This window comes from Pongo pygmaeus, chromosome 10, assembly GCF_028885625.2.
Source record: "Pongo pygmaeus isolate AG05252 chromosome 10, NHGRI_mPonPyg2-v2.0_pri, whole genome shotgun sequence".
NCBI classification, from domain to species: Eukaryota; Metazoa; Chordata; class Mammalia; order Primates; family Hominidae; genus Pongo; species Pongo pygmaeus.
Genome location: NC_072383.2, coordinates 110806022 through 110822933, shown reverse-complemented (window position 1 = coordinate 110822933; position 16912 = coordinate 110806022). Strand labels below are relative to the sequence as shown.

At 48.8% G+C, this 16912-nt stretch overlaps 1 protein-coding gene across 7 annotated transcripts in view; it reads left to right on the top strand.

Annotated features, from left to right (window-relative positions):
- The window catches only part of HECTD4 (HECT domain E3 ubiquitin protein ligase 4), a 225839-nt gene extending 219779 nt beyond the window's left edge, over positions 1 to 6060 (top strand). For all 7 annotated transcript variants that reach the window (XM_054442179.2, XM_054442180.2, XM_063647112.1 and 4 more), the window contains 4 exons: positions 2098 to 2264; positions 2646 to 2841; positions 3119 to 3341; positions 3849 to 6060. In XM_054442179.2, the coding sequence (XP_054298154.1) occupies positions 2098 to 2264; positions 2646 to 2841; positions 3119 to 3341; positions 3849 to 3985 (723 nt within the window). In that variant the 3' untranslated portion in view covers positions 3986 to 6060. The remainder of the gene's footprint in view (positions 1 to 2097; positions 2265 to 2645; positions 2842 to 3118; positions 3342 to 3848) is intronic.
- The last annotated feature ends 10852 nt before the right edge of the window (positions 6061 to 16912 follow it).

Sequence of the window (16912 nt, the reverse complement as noted above, 5' to 3'; positions counted from 1 at the left end):
ACGCCATGGCCGACTGAGGCACTGCCTGGCCAGGTCTCTGGTCTCTGCCATTGTCCCCCTGGGTCACTCAGGACAGCCATTGCAAGACAATAGCAGAGCCAGAGTCCCAGATGCCAGTGGCTTCTCAGTAGAAACAGGGATGACAAGGCATTGTCTAAAGGGTGGAAGAACACCCACAGTGGGCTGGGGGTTTATGCGTCTCCTGCACTCCTCCGAGGAGTCCTCCTGGGGCTCTGGGTGCAGCGCAGGCTGGGGCAGCAGGGGATGTGAGGCGGGGTCCCAGCAGACAGGCCAGCTGAGGCTTCTGGCTACAGGGATGGCCAGGGCCCCAGAGGGTGTGGGATGCAGAACCACATGGTGTTGTGGGGTGCATACTAGGAAGAAATGCTCTTGACTTGTATCAGTGGAGTGTCTGCGGTGAAGGGGTAGGGAGGTTGCTACTAAGGAGACTCCAGGCTTAGACCCGAATGTCCATCCACCTGTCACTGTCCCCAAGCTGCAGTCAGTCTCCTTTGGGTCCAACCCTGTCATCTCCCTGGTAGCCCAGCAGGCACAGTGCGAATCAGTTTTCCCTGGACCCTGATCCTGGTCGCCAAATGTGGGGAGGCGGTAGCCTGTACACCTCCACAGACAGGACTAAGTCAGGGCTGTCTGGTGGCAAGGGACAGAAATCCCAACTCCAACAAGCTTTAGAAAAAATTGTTTAAAATGAGTTGCTCTTAGGCCGGGCATGGTGGCTCACGCCTGTAATCCCAGCACTTCGGGAGGCCGAGGCGGGCAGATCACGAGGTCAGGAGATCGAGACCATCTGGCTAACACGGTGAAACCCCATCTCTACTAAAAATACAAAAAATTAGCCGGGTGTGGTGGCGGGCACCTGTAGTCCCAGCTACTCGAGAGGCTGAGGCAGGAGAATGGCATGAACTCGAAAGGCAGAGCTTGCAGTGAGCTGATACTGCGCCACTGCACTCCAGCCTGGGCGACAGAGCAAGACTCCATCTCAAAAAAAAAAAAAAAAAAAAATTAGTTGCTCTTAAAACAAAAAGCATGATGGGTTTGACTTCAGGCAGGGCCAAATCCAGGTGTTCAAACAGTGTCATCTGGTATTGGTCTCAGGCCTCTGATCCAGATTGCTTTAAAAAAAAACAAGAAAGAGGACAGGCGCAGTGGCTCACGCCTGTAATCCCAGCACTTTGGGAGGCTGAGGCAGGTGGATCATGAGGTCAGGAGTTCAAGACCAGCCTGGCCAAGGTGGTGAAACCCCGTCTCTACTAAAAATACAAAAATTAGCCAGGCATGGTGGCGGGTGCCTGTAATCCCAGCTACTCGGGAGACTGAGGCAGAGAATTGCTTGAACCCAGGAGGCAGAGGTTGCAGTGAGCTGAGATTGCGCCACTGCACTCCAGCTGACAGAGCGAGAATCTGTCTCAAAAAAAAAAAAAAGAAAAAGCGGTCTGGGTGCAGTGGCTCACACCTGTAATCCCAGCGCTTTGGAAGGCTGAGGCAGGTAGATCACCTGAGGTCGGGAGTTAGAGACCAGCCTGGCCAACATAGTGAAACCCAGTCTCTACTAAAAATACAAAAATTGACCAAGCATGGTGGTGGGCGCCTGTAGTCCCAGCTACTCGGGAGGCTGAGGCAGGAGAATTGCTTGCACCCAGGAGGCGAGGTTGCAGTGAGCCAAGATTGCGCCATTGCACTTCAGCCTGGGCAACAAGAGCAAGACTCCATCTCAAAAAAAAAAAAAAAAAAAACATAATTAGCCTCAAGCAGTCTCTCCCAGCACAGAGGCAGAGGTGGCCTCCAGCAGTAAAGGGTTTCCCATCATAGTCGGTCCATGCCAGTGAGAGAGGATCGCTGCCTCCAAACAGACATGGGAAAAGGCCTGGAATGTGGGTCTCTTTAGCCTGGCCTGGGTCACACGCCCGGCCCTGAACTGATGGCAGCTTCTGATTGGCCAAACCTGTGTCACGTGCTCATCTACACGGCTGAGGGTAGACCCCACCAGCTGCGCTTGGGGTTTACCCAGCCACCTGGGGATCAGGCTTCCACCTCCCATGGCCTCATAATGAGCCTCGCTCTGCCTCCACCCTCCAGATCAATGATGAGACCGAGCTGGAGGCCCTGTGCGCTGAGATTGCCTCCCAGCACCTGGCCACCGAGAGCCCCGACAGCCCCAACAAGCCCTGCTGCAGGTTCACCTACCTGACCATGACGGGCGAGGAGGTGGAGCTGTGCAGCCGGGGCCGGCACATCCTTGTGGCGTGAGTGTGTGCGCGTGGCAGGGGCTGGCGGGGGCTGGCAGGGGCTGGCCCGGCCAGCCAGCCAGGGTATGACAGCAGCATCTGTTCCTGGGCAATGACACGAGGACCTAGGTCAGGTGACAGGTGGATTTCACCAGGAGAGGGAGATGAGGCAAGATAGTGGGTGCCAAGAAAGAGGGTCCTCAGCAGAAGGGGTTTACTAAGAAAACAGCAGCTCTGAGGTGGTGGCACCAGAGGCAGGAAAAGACTGGGATGACCAGGGCGGCTGGGCCCCAGGCCTCTCCCAAGAGAGGATCCGGGACCTCCGGCTGAGTGGGTGTGGCCCCCAGACCCAGCCTCTTCAGCGGTGTTCTCCCTCACCTGTGCTCCTCACCCGGGCAGGTGGGAGAACAAGGACATCTACGCGGCAGCCATCCGGAGCCTGCGGCTGCGGGAGCTGCAGAATGTGGAATGCGTGACGGCCGTGCGGGCCGGCCTGGGCTCCATCATCCCCCTGCAGCTGCTGACCACACTCAGCCCGCTGGAGATGGAGCTGCGCACCTGCGGCCTCCCCTACATCAACCTCGAGTTCCTCAAGGTAGATGCCCCAGGGCCAGGCTGGGTGGGGAGGTGGTGAGCCCCAGACGTGCCTCCCTGTCACCCTCAACTCCAGCAGCAGGCATCGGCAGTGGTCTGTCTCAGCTCTGTCCTTGCCACAGACCTGTATCATTGTCATCGTTGTCATCTCCCTGTGCTCACAGCCCACACGTTGCACCCTGCCCCAGGATTGGGCCTGGCCTGCAGACTCCAGGGCTAGGGAGGCACTGGGTAGGTGGGGCTCCAGGGCTCCTGACACCTGGACCTCTCCTCCCCAGGCCCACACCATGTACCAGGTGGGGCTGATGGAGACGGACCAGCACATCGAGTTCTTCTGGGGGGCGCTGGAGATGTTCACCCAGGAGGAGCTGTGCAAGTTCATCAAGTTTGCCTGCAACCAGGAGCGCATCCCGTTCACCTGCCCCTGCAAAGATGGGGGTCCCGACACCGCCCATGTTCCCCCATACCCCATGAAGATCGCCCCCCCAGATGGCACAGCAGGTACCGCCCTCCCCTGGTCATGTCCCAAGTAGGGACACACTAGCCTTTCTCTGTTTGAAACTGGGGCTGCCAGGCCCCATGTGAAGGGAGAACAATGAACAGGAGCCCCACATGCCAAAACTCAGACATCATTGAGGATTAGGGCCGGGCAGGAACCAGCCATACAGGCCTGCTGTTAGATACTTTCTCATATCTTAAAAGAAGCGGAAAATCCAGAATTCTTCAAATCTTCTAACCTTTAAATGCAGAAAAAAAAAAAAACGAAACAATTTGCTGGGCAGACAAACCCATCAGCAGTTTGGCACATGTGCTGTCCAGCAGCTCTCTCCCCTTTTCCCCCCAAGAACATCTCGCAGGTTCCCAGGCCCTCATCCCCCTCCTGCTGGGCCCCAGGATTGGCTTGGGGCTACCCAAGGAGGCCAACCTGGAAGCAGAGGCCAGCCCAGCTTCCCTGGGAGCCTCACAGATGTGGGCCCAACCCTCTGATGCTGGCTTGGTTTCTCGTAGGTTCCCCAGACTCTCGCTACATCCGCGTGGAGACCTGCATGTTCATGATCAAGCTTCCCCAGTACTCCTCTCTGGAAATCATGCTGGAGAAACTTCGTTGTGCCATTCACTACCGCGAAGACCCCCTCAGTGGCTGATGGGAGGGAGCCCCAGAATTAGGCTGTCACTGAGGCACCCACTCTGCCGGCTTGGGAAGCCACCACTGCGGCCCGTCCCTCCAGGGCCCGCGTGAGGAGTTGGCAACATTTTGCTTTTCTGAACTTTCGTCCACGTTCCAGGGCCTCCTGGAAGACTTAACCTTTTGTCTTTGTACGTTTCGTGATGGGTTGGTTCTTTTGCTGCCTGTTTGTGGTCTATTTGTAGGATAGTTTAGTTCCCAGACAGTTTGTGTCTAATTTGATCTTCTTGAACATTGTCCCTCGTGGCCACCAGATTCTAATGCCATAAGGCCCCAGCTGGTTCCCCATCACAGAACCACCTAGCAGGAAGCCGGGGGTACAATGACCTCGGCCACACAGAGCGCCCGTGCTTTCAGCAGAGCGCCTCCACAGACAAGCCTGTGGCCAGCCCTGCCCTCCAGCCTCGAGCTGGAGTTGCTCCAGAGGCAGCCCCAGCAGGCCTCCCTCCACCTAGAGGTGGCTGGGCCAAGTGCCCAAACACGCGAGACACACAGGGAGCTTTATGTGTTCATCTTCCTGCTTTAGAACTTGCTCCCGGTCTTGGTTTTTCTGAGGAAAAGCCCACAGTGGTTCCCCTGCCCCTCCCATACCTCCCTATCTGCCGTCTGTCTCTTTGGGCCCTGGTCTGACAGTTTTCATCTGAGGCCTCCTCGGGAGCAGGAGACTTAAGGGTTCATCCCGACCTTAGTTCACAGAGCCTAGCTGGGTGCATCCCAGCCGCAGGGGGTGAGAAGACACCCAGAGATGGGGGACAGTGCTCAGGTGGGGGCCTCCTCCAAGACTCTGGTTGAAGAGGAAAGCACATGATTCAAGCCTACCCCACAAAAAAGGAGCACAAAATGCTCAGAAATGGCCCTTCCTCCCTGCAGTGATGTAGGACAAGGGAAAGGGCCACACCCCCGTTTTCAAAAGAGTGGACTGAGGTGCTCTGCTCAATTTGGGGTCTGCTTTAGTGACCCAGACACTCAAGTCCAGATGGAGACTCCAGGGGGGTCCTTCTGCCCCTCTGGCCAGCCCCACCCAGCACTCCCCATCACCCCATGTAAGTGTGTGTGCCAGGGCTGAGCTGCCTCCAGGCTCACCCACTGCCCCAGTGCATATTTGCCCCAAATAGGTCTTTGTCCAGTGGTACTCTGTTCATGAGCAGCACAGGCCATCTTGTTGGACACTGTCACTTTGGGCCTTGCCAGTTCTCACAGAATCACATTGCTGTATTTATTGTATAATATTGTGAATATTGGAAGTTTTGAGTGAGTGCTGTCTAGAAGGTTTTGGAGTGTGGATGCTGGTCCAAGAAAGAAGATGTGCCCTGGCCTGCTGGAAAGATTGTGAATTCTAGAGATAGAGCCGTTAGCATCCATCTCCTCCCTGTAACTCTTAGGAAATGCATCAAGGACCATTATAGAAAGGATCCCCTGACCTAAGGATGAAATCGAGCTAGGGTTAATCATGACAGCTGCATCAGTTGTATTTGATGCAAGTCACCTCTGGAGGTGAGTGTCCGCAAGCAGTTCCCCTGCTTTGAAAGAAGATGGTCAGCCCGCTGCCTCCCCAGCGGCCACAGCTCCTTTGAGTGTGGGGGGGTCACATCCAGGATGTATTCCTGACAACAAGGATCCTTTTATTTTCATTTCTGCATAATGAAAGAGCCTTTCGATTTATTAGAAGTGGTTTTTCCTCCCTACATCTTTAAATTCTTGGTTCTTTTTAGTCCTCATCCCTTGAATGGACTTGTCAGCTACCTCCCCAGGAGGAGTTCAGAAGCTTCTGTTGGCCATCACTTGAGTAGATGACAGCTGTAAGGTATCTGCTGCTAACATGGCTGCTTCTCCGAGAGCACATTGAGGTCCAGACAGATCCAAACCTTGGCCCTAAAAAATGTGTGCTGTAAAGTTACTTGATGTATATTTATTATAATTATTTATGGTTGCATTTAACAAACTTTTCATTCAATCTGATGCTATTTACACCATGCTGTGTAAAGGAAGCTCACTAAAGGAAAAAAGTCACACCAATAAATAACCTTCATCTAATTTTGATTTACCTTAAGAGTTGTGTGATCATCTACTCTTGCTGAGCAAGTTCAAAGGCTGGCATGCTTGGATGGCTCTGATATTTAAGTGCTGCCAAGTGGCTAGGAATTAAAGTGTTTCTAATTATTATGGTCTCTTGGCATTTGACGTGATTCTTACTCCATGAGGCTTTTAAACTACCCTTCCCCGAACCTGACTCTTCAGTCTGTGCATTCCATGTAGAAATTACGAAGGCAGGGGAATCCAAAATCAATGCTAAACCTAACCCTACATCCCCTGCCCACTTTTTGTCCTGGCAGCCAGTCTATGCGCTTGGGCCTGGTGTGGGCATGTTCCTCAAGCGGATTGTTACCGTGGCAGAGTCTGGGCCCCTCTTAGACACAGCTCCTCCTTCAGGAGCAGGCAGTGGATGTAGACCTACCTTGTGCAGAAGGGACATACAGGAAAGAGGTGAGGACTTGCTGAGTCTTGCTGTCCATGATCAACACTCAGGTCCTTGCACAGCTGCCTCCCTGGCCAGGGAGCCCAGGTTGGCTATACTCTGCATAATCTCAGTTCTCTGTGACCTGCTTGTCCCCTCCTACTGTTCCATGGTAGTCCTTACCCAGAGCCGCTTTATTCTCACGCTCTCAACTCCACCTTTCTTGTACTTCATAAACACTAACTTTGGAAGGGTGGCAAGATGGCCAAATAGGAACAGCTCTGGTCTGCAGCTCCCAGCGAGACCAACACAGAAGGCAGGTGATTTCTGCATTTCTAACTGAGGTATCTGGCTCATCTCAATGGGACTGGTTAGACAGTGGGTGCAACCTACGGAGGGTGATCTGAAGCAGGGTGGGGCGTCGCCTCACCCAGGAAGCACAAGGGGTCAGCAAACTCCCTCCCCTAGCCAAGGGAAGCCATGAGGGACTGTGCCGGGAAGAATGGTGCACTCCGGCCCAGATACTATGCTTTTCCCACAGTCTTCACAACCTGCAGACCAAGAGATTCCCTCCAGTGCCTACGCCACCAGGGCTCTGAGTTTCAAGCACAAAACTGGGCGGCCGTACAGGCAGACACCGAGCTAGCTGCAGGAGTTTTTTCATACCCCAGTGGCACCTGGAATGCCAGCAAGACAGAACAATTCACTCCCCAGGAAAGTGGGCTGAAGCCAGGGAGCCAAGTGGTCTAGTTCAGCAGATCCCACCCCCATGGAGCCCAGCAAGCTAAGATCCACTGGCTTGAAATTCTCACTGCCAGCACAGCAGTCTGAAGTCAACCTGGGATGTTCGAGCTTGGTGTGGGGAGGGGCGCCTGCCATTACTGAGGCTTCAGTAGGCGGGTTTTCCCCTCACAGTGTAAACAAAGCTGCCAGGAAGTTCGAACTGGGTGGAGCCCACCACAGCTCGGCAAAGCCGCTGTAGCCAGACTGCCTATTTAGACTCCTCCTCTCTGGGCAGGGCATCTCTGAAAGGCAGCAGCCCCAGTCAAGGGCTGATAGATAAAATTCCTGTCTCCCTGGGACAGAGCACCTGGGGGAAGGGGCGGCTGTGGGCACAGCTTCAGCAGACTTAAACTCCCTGCCTGCCGGCTCTGAAGACAGCAGCAGATCTCCCAGCACAGCACTTGAGCTCTGCTAATGGACAGACTGCCTCCTCAAGTTGGTCCCTGAACCCCATGCTTCCTGACTGGGAAACACCTCCCAGCAGGGACCGACAGACACCTCATACAGGAGAGCTCTGGCTGGCATCGAGCAGGTGCCCCTCTGGGACAAAACTTCCAGAGGAAGGAACAGACAGCAATCTTTGCTGTTCTGCAGCCTCTGCTGGTAATACTGGTCTGGAGCAGACCTCCAGCAAACCCCAGCAGACCTGCAGCAGAGGGGCCTGTTAGAAGAAAAACTTAACAAACAGAAAGGAATAGCATCAACATCAACAAAAACAACATCCACACAGAAACCCCATCCAAAGGTCACCAACATCAAGGACCAAAGGTAGATAAATCAACAAAGATGAGGAAAAACCAGTGCCAAAAGCCTGAAAATTCCAAAAACCAAAACACTTCTCCTCCAAAGGATCACAGCTCCTCCCCAGCAAGAGAACAAAACTGGATGGGGAACGAGTTTGATGAGTTGACAGAAGTAGGCTTCAGAAGGTGGGTAATAAGAAACCCCTCCAAGCTAAAGGAGCATGTTCTAACCCAGGGCAAAGACGCTAAGAACCTTGAAAGAAGGTTAGAGGAATTGCTAACTAGAATAACCAGTTTAGAGAGGAATATAAATGACCTGATGGAGCTGAAAAACACAGCACGAGAACTTCGTGAAGCATACACAACTATCAACAGCCGAATCGATCAAGCAGAAGAAAGGATATCAGAGATTGAAGATCAACTTAATGAAATAAAGTGAGAAGACAAGATTAGAGAAAAAAGAATGAAAAGGAATGAACAAAGCCTCCAAGAAATATGGCACTATGTGAAAAGACCAAACCTACATATGATTGGTGTACCTGAAAGTGACAGGGAGAATGGAACCAAGTTGGAAAACACTCTTCAGGATATTATCCAGGAGAACTTCCCCAACCTAGCAAGACAGGCCAACATTCCAATTCAGGAAATACAGAGACCACCACAAAGATACTCCTCAAGAAGAGGAACACCAAGACACACAATCATCACATTCACCAAGGTTGAAGTGTAGGAAAAAATGTTAAGGGCAGCCAGAGAGAAAGGTCGGGTTACCCACAAAGGGAAGCCCATCAGACTAACAGCAGATCTCTCTGCAGAAACCCTACAAGCCAGAAGAGAGTGGAAGCCAATATTCAACATTCTTAAAGAAAAGAATTTTCAACCCAGAATTCCATATCCAGCCAAACTAAGCTTCATAAGCGAAGAAGAAATAAAATCCTTTACACACAAGCAAATGCTGAGAGATGCTGTCACCACCAGGCCTGCCTTACAAGATCTCCTAACGGAGGCACTAAATATGGAAAGGTAAAACCAGGACCAGCCACTGCAAAAACATAGCAAATTGTAAAGACCATCGACACTAGGAAAAAACTGCATCAACTAACAGGCAAAACAACCAGCTAGCATCATAATGACTGGATCAAATTCACACATAACAATATTAACCTTAAAAGTAAATGGGCTGAATGCCCAAATTAAAAGACACAGACTGGCAAATTGGATAGAGTCAAGACCCATCAACGTGCTGTATTCAGGAGACCCATCTCACATGCAAAGACACACCTCACATGCAAAGACACACCTCACGTGCAAAGACACACATAGGCTCAAAATAAAGGGATAGAAGAATGTTTACGAAGCAAATGGAATGCAAAAAAAAGCAGGGGTTGCAATCCTAGTCTCTGATACAACAGACTTTAAACCAACAAAGATCAAAAAAGATAAAGAAGGGCATTACATAATAGTAAAGGGATCAATGCAACAAGAAGAGCTCACTATCCTAAATATATATGCACCCAATACAGGAGCACCCAGACTCATAAAGTAAGTTCTTAGAGGCCTACAAAGAGGCTTAGACTCCCGCACAATAATGGTGGGAGACTTTAATACCCCACTGTCCATGTTAGATCAACGAGACAGAAAATTAACAAGCATATTCAGGACTTGAACTCAGCTCTGGACCATGTGGACCTAATAGACATCTACAGAACTCTCCACCCCAAATCAACAGAATATACATTCTTCTCAGCACCACATCACATTTGTTCTAAAATTGACCACATAATTGGAAGTAAAACACTCTTCTGCAAATGCAAAAGAATGGAAATTATAACAAATAGTCTCTCAGACCACAGTGCAATCAAATTAGAATTCAGGATTAAGAAACTCACTCAAAAACTGCACAACTACATGGAAACTGAACAACCTGCTCTTGAATGACTACTGGGTAAATAATGAAATTAAGGCAGAAATACATAAGTTCTTTGAAACCAATGAGAACAAAGACACAACGTACCAGAATCTCTGGGACACAGCTAAAGCAGTGTTGAGAGGGAAATTTATAGCACTACATGCCCACAGGAGAAAGCAGGAAAGATCTAAAATCAACACCCTAACATCACAATGAAAAGAACTAGAGAAGCAAAAGCAAACAAATTCAAAAGCTAGCAGAAGACAAGAAAGAACTAAGATCAGGCAAAACTGAAGGAGATAGAGACAGGAAAACCCCTTCAAAGAATCAGTGAATCCAGGACCTCATTTTGTGAAAAGATTAACAAAATACACCACTAGCCAGACTAATAGAGAAGAGAGAAAAATCAAATAGACACAATAAAAAATTATAAAGGGGATATTACCACTGATCCCACAGAAGTACAAACTACCATCAGAGAATACTATAAACACCTCTATGCAAATAAACTAGAAAATCTAGAAGAAATTGATAAATTCCTGGACACATACACCCTCCCAAGACTAAACCAGGAAGAAGTCAAATCCTTGAATAGACCAATAATAAGTTCTGAAATTGAGGCAGTAATTAATAGCCTACCAACCGAAAAAAACCCAGGACCAGATGGAGTCAGAGTCAAATTCTACTAAAGGTACAAAGAGGAGCTGGTACCATTCCTTCTGAAACTATTCCAAATAATAGAAAAAGAGGGACTCCTCCCTAACTTATTTTATGAGGCCAGCATCATCCTAATACCAAAACCTGACAGAGACACAACAAAAAAATAAAATTTCAGGCCAATACCCCTGATGAACATCAATGTGAAAATCCTCAATAAAATACTGGTAAACTGGCCAGGCACAGTGGCTCATGCCTGTAATCCCAGCACTTTGGGAGGCCAAGGTGGGCAGATCACAAGGTCAGGAGATCGAGACCATACTGGCTAACACGGTGAAACCCTGGCTCTACTAAAAATACAAAAAAATTACCCGGGCGGGCGCCTGTAGTCCCAACTACTCGGGAGGCTGAGGCAGGAGAATAGCATGAACCCGGGAGGCAGAGCTTGCAGTGAGCTGAGATCACGCCACTGCACTCCAGCCTGGGCAACAGAGTGAGACTCTGTCTCAAAAAAAAAAAAAACTGGCAAACTGAATCTAGCAGCACATCAAAAAGCTTATCCACCAGTCAGCTTCATCCCAGGGATTCAAGGCTGGTTCAACATACTCAAATCAATAAATGTAATCCATCATATAAATAGACCAATGACAAAAAACACATGATTATCTCAATAGATGCAGAAAAGGCCTTTGATAAAATTCAGCACCCCTTCATGCTAAAAACTCTCAATAAATTAGGTATTGATGGAACTCATCTCAAAATAATAAGAGTTATTTATGACAGACCCACAGCCAATATCATACTGAATGGGCAAAAACTGGAAGCATTCCCTTTGAAAACTGGCACAAGACAAGGATGCCCTCTCTCACCACTCCTATTCAACATAGTGTTGGAAGTTCTGGTCAGGGCAGTCAGGCAAGATAAATAAAGGGTATTCAAGTAGGAAGAGAGGAAATCATATTGTCTCTGTTTGCAGATGACATAATTGTATATTCAGAAAACCCCATTGTTGGCCGGTCGCAGTGGCTCACGCCTGTAATGTTGATCTGCCAAGGTGGGCAGATCACGAGGTCCGCAGTTTGAGACCAGCCTGACCAACATGGTGAATCCCCGTCTCTACTAAAAATACAAAAATTAGCTGGGCATGGTAACACACACCTGTAATCCCAGCTACGCAGGAGGCTGAGGCAGGAGAATCACTTGAACCCAGGAGGCAGAGGTTGCAGTGATTGTGCCATTGCACTCCAGCCTGGGCGACAGAGCGAGACTCTGTCTCAAAAAAAAAAAAAGAAAGAAAAAGGAAAGAAAACCCCATTGTCTCAGCCCAAAATCTCCTTAAGCTGATAAACAACTTCAGCAAAATCTCAGGATACAAAATCAATGTGCAAAAATCACAAGCATTCCTATACACCAATAATAAACAGCCAAATCCCATTCACAATTGCTACAAAGAGAATAAAATACCTAGGAATACAACTTAGAAGGGACAAGAAGGACCTCTTGAAGGAGAACTACAAAACACTGCTCAAGGAAATAAAGACACAAACAAATGGAAAAACATTCCACACTCATGGATAGGAAGAATCAATATTGTGAAAATGGCCATATTGCCGAAAGTAATTTATAGAGTCAATGCTATCCCCATCAAACTACCATTGCGAATTAGGAAAAACTACTTTAAATTTCATTTGGAACCAAAAAAGAGCCCGTATAGCCAAGACAATCCTAAGCAAAAAGAACAAAGCTGGAGGCATCACGCTGCCTGACTTCCATCTATACTACAAGGCTACAGTAACCAAAACAGCATGGTACTGGTACCAAAACAGATATATAGATCAATGGAACAGAACAGAGGCCTCAGAAGTAACACCACACATCTACAACCATCTGATCTTTGACAAACCTGACAAAAACAAGCAATGGGGAAAGGATTCCCTATTTAATAAATGGTGCTGGGAAAACTAGCTAGCCATATGCAGAAAACTGAAACTGGACCCCTTCCTTACACCTTATACAAAAATTAACTCAAGATGGATTAAAGACTTAAATATAAGACCTAAAACCATAAAAACCCCAGAAGAAAACCTAGGCAGTACCACTCAGGACATAGGCATGGGCAAAGACTTCATGACTAAAACACCAAAAGCAATGGCAACAAAAGCCAAAATTGACAAATGGGATCTAATTAAAGAGCTTCTGCACAGCAAAAGAAACTGTCATCAGAGTGAACAAGCAACCTACAGAATGGGAGAAAATTTTTGCAATTTATCCATCTGACAAAGGGCTAATATCCAGAATCTACAAAGAACTTAAACAAATTTACAAGAAAAAAACAAACCCCATCAAAAAGTGGGCGAAGGATATGAACAGACACTTCTCAAAAAAAAGACATTTATGCGGCCAACAAACATGAAAATAAGCTCATCATCACTAGTCATTGAAGAAATGCAAATGGAAACCACAATGAGATACCATCTCACCCCAGTTAGAATGGCGATCATTAAAAAGTCAGGAAACAACAGATGCTGGAGAGGATGTGGAGAAATAGGAACGCTTTTATATTGTTGGTGGGAGTGTAAATTAGTTCAATCATTGTGGAAGACAGTGTGGTGATTCCTCAAGGATCTAGAACAAGAAATACCATTTGACCCAGCAATCCCATTACTGGGTATATAAATCATTCTACTGTTAAAAACACATGAACACATATGTTTATTGCAGCACTGTTCACAATAGCAAAGACTTGGAACCAACCCAAATGCCCATCAATGATAGACTGGATTCAGGAGATTGAGACCAACCTGGCTAACACGCTGAAACCCCGTCTCTACTAAAAATACAAAAAAATTAGCCAGGCGTGGTGGTGGGTGCCTATAGTCCCAGCTACTCGGGAGGCTGAGGCAGGAGAATGGCGTGAACCCGGGAGGTGGAGCTTGCAGTGAGCCCAGATCGCACCACTGTACTCCAGCCTGGATGACAGTGAGACTCCATCTCAAAAAAAAAAAAAAAAAAAAAAAAAAGACTGGATAAAGAAAATGTGGCACATATAAACTTATAAAGAAAGTTTTGGTGCCACAAAAGAAATAGCACTCACATGTAAAATTTTCTTTTTAATTCTCAGCAAGGCAAGTTACTTCTATAGAAGGGTGCACCCTTACAGATGGAGCAATGGTGAGTGCACACTTGGACAAAGGAGGGGAAGGGGTTCTTATCTCTGATGCATGTGGCCCCTGCTGCTGTGTCGTTCCCCTATTGGCTAGGGTTAGACCGCACAGGCTAAACTAATTCCAATTGGCTAATTTAAAGAGAGTGATGGGGTGAGTGGTTTGGTGGGAAAAATGGTTATGACAGAGCAGGTAATCAGAATGAGTCAGGGTGGGGCAGGTAGTCAAAAAAGGTTGCTTTATGAGGAAGTTAAGTTTAGAAGGCAAAGAATTGAACATACTGACATGTTGATTCTTTGAAAAGAAATTTAGAACTCATATCTAACAACACCAGGGAATACTATGTAGCCATAAAAAAGAATCAGTTCCCCCTCCCCCTCCCCCTCCCCCTCCCCCTCCTTCTCCCTCTCCTTTCTTTGGTCTCCCTCTCCTTCTTTTTTCGGTCTCCCTCTGTTGCCGAAGCTGGACTGTACTGCCGTGATCTCGGCTCGCTGCAACCTCCCTGCCTCGGGCTCCTGTGATTCTCCTGCCTCGGAGTGCCTGGGATTGCAGGCGCGCGCTGCCACACCTGACTGGTTTTTGTATTTTTGGTGGAGATGGGGTTTCGCCATGTTGACCGGGCTGGTCTCCAGCTCCTGGCCTCGAGTGATCTGCCCACCTCGACCTCCCGAGGTGCTGTGATTGCAGACGGAGTCTCGCTCACTCAATGCTCAATGTTGCTCAGGCTGGAGTGCAGTGGCGTGATCTCGGCTCGCTACAACCTCCACCTCCCAACCGCCTGCCTTGGCCTCCTAAAGTGCTAAGATTACCGCCTCTGCCCCGCCGCCACCCTGTCTAGGAAGTGAGGAGCGTCTCTGCCTGGCCGCCCATCGTCCAGGATGTGAGGAGCCCCTCTGCCTGGCCACCCTGTCTGGGAAGTGAGGAGCGCCTCTGCCCGGCCGCCATCCCATATAGGAAGTGAGGAGCGTCTCTGCCCGGTCTCTCCGTCTGGGAGGTGAGGAGCGCCTCTGCCTGGCCACTGCCCCGTCTGGGAGGTGAGGAGCACCTCTGCCCGGCCACCACCCCGTCTGGGAGGAAGTGAGGAGCACCTCTGCCCGGCCGCCCCGTCTGGGAGGTGAGGAGCGCCTCTGCCCGGCCGCCCCGTCTGGGAGGTGAGGAGCGCTTCTGCCCGGCTGCCCTGTCTGGGAGGTGTACCCAACAGCTCCGAAGAGACAGCGACCATCGGGAGCGGGCCATGAGGACGATGGCGGTTTTGTTGAAAAGAAGGGGGGGAAGTGTGGGGAAAGAAAGGAGAGATCAGATTGTTGCTGTGTCTGTGTAGAAAGAGGTGGGCATAGGAGACTCCATTTTGTTCTGACTAAGAGAAATTCTTCTGCCTTGGGATGCTGTTGATCTATGGCCTTTCCCCCAGCCCCCTGCTCTCTGAAACATGTGCTGTGTCAACTCAGGGTTAAATGGATTAAGGGCGGTGCAAGATGTGCTTTGTTAAACAGATGCTTGAAGGCAGCATGCTCTTTAAGAGTCATCACCACTCCCTAATCTCAAGTACCCAGGGGCACAAACACTGCAGAAGGCCGCAGGGTCCTCTGCCTAGGAAAATCAGAGACCTTTGTTCATGTGTTTATCTCCTGACCTTCTCTCCACTATTATCCTATGACCCTGCCATATCCCCCTCTCCGAGAAACACCCAAGAATCATCAATAAATACTTCATTAAAAAAAAAAATACAAAAAATTAGCTGGGCGTGGTGGCAGGTGCCTGTAGTCCCAGCTACTTGAGGGGCTGAAGCAGGAGAATGGCGTGAACCCGGGAGGCGGAGCTTGCAGTGAGCAGAGACCATGCACCACTGCACTCCAGCCTGGGGAACAGAGCGAGACTCCATCTCAAAAAAAAAAAAAAAAAAAAAAGAAGAAAACAAAAAAGAAAAGGTACAGTAAAAATAAAAAGGAAAAAACATAAAAAATGTGCAATAAATTATTGTTGACTATTAAAAAAAAAAAAGAATCAGTTCATGTCCTTTGCAGGGACATGGATGAAGCTGGAAACCATTCTCAGCAAACTACCACAGGAACAGAAAACGAAACACTGCATGTTCTCACTCGTAAGTGGGAGTTGAACAATGAGAACGCATGGACCCAGGGAGAGGAACATCACACACCAGGCCTGTCGGGGGTGGGGGGATAGTGGAGGGATACCATTAGGAGAAATACCTAATGTAGATGACGGGTTGATGGGTGCAGCAAACCACCATGGCACATGTATACCTATGTAACAAACCTCCACATTCTGCACATGTAGCCAAGAACTTAAAGTATAATAATTTTTTTTTAAATGCTAACTTTGGTGGAAGTGTCCCAGATGTGTCTTTTTTATAGGCAGAGCAAGGACCCTCTTCAACAAAGAACAGGCAGCTTTCCTTCCTTCCCCTGTCTTGCTTCAGGGTGCTGGGAACAGGGAGCAAACACAACCACTCACAGCAAAGAGATTTCTGTTTAGATGAGAAGCTGAGGAACAAGATGCCTAGCTGTCTCCCTGGCTGAGCAGAACCAGGAGTCCCCTGCCCTCCACTGCTGAGGCCATTGCACTGGGCTGCCTCTTGAGAAGTAAGTATGGTTCGAAAAGTGTACCATCCACTAAAGAGAAGATACTCATCTTCATTTGTCAGCAGGGAAATACAGATTAAAATGACAATGTGCTGGTTGCAGTGGCTCACGCCTCTAATCCCAGCACTTTGGGAAGCCGAAGAGTGAGGATCACTTGAGGTCAAGATCGAGAGTTCAAGACCAACCTGGCCAAAAAGGCGAAATGCTGTCTCTACTGAAAATAAAAAATTAGCCAGGTGTGTTGGTGCGTGCCTGTAGTCCCAGCTACTCTGGAGGCTGAGGCAGGAGAATCGCTTGAACCCAGGAGGCAGAGCTTGCAGAGAGCTGAGGTTGTGCCACTGCACTCCAGCCTGGGCAACAGAGCAAGACTCTGTCTCAAAAAATAAAAAATAAATAAAATAAAATAAAATGTCAATGTGATATACTACACCACCAAAAGGATTAGGAAGACAATACCATGGTTGGGGAAGATGTGGAACAACAGAGTTCTCATACACTGCTTATGAAAATGTAAACTACTCCTATTTTGGAAAACTGGTACTATCTCTACACATACCTATAAACCCAGTGAT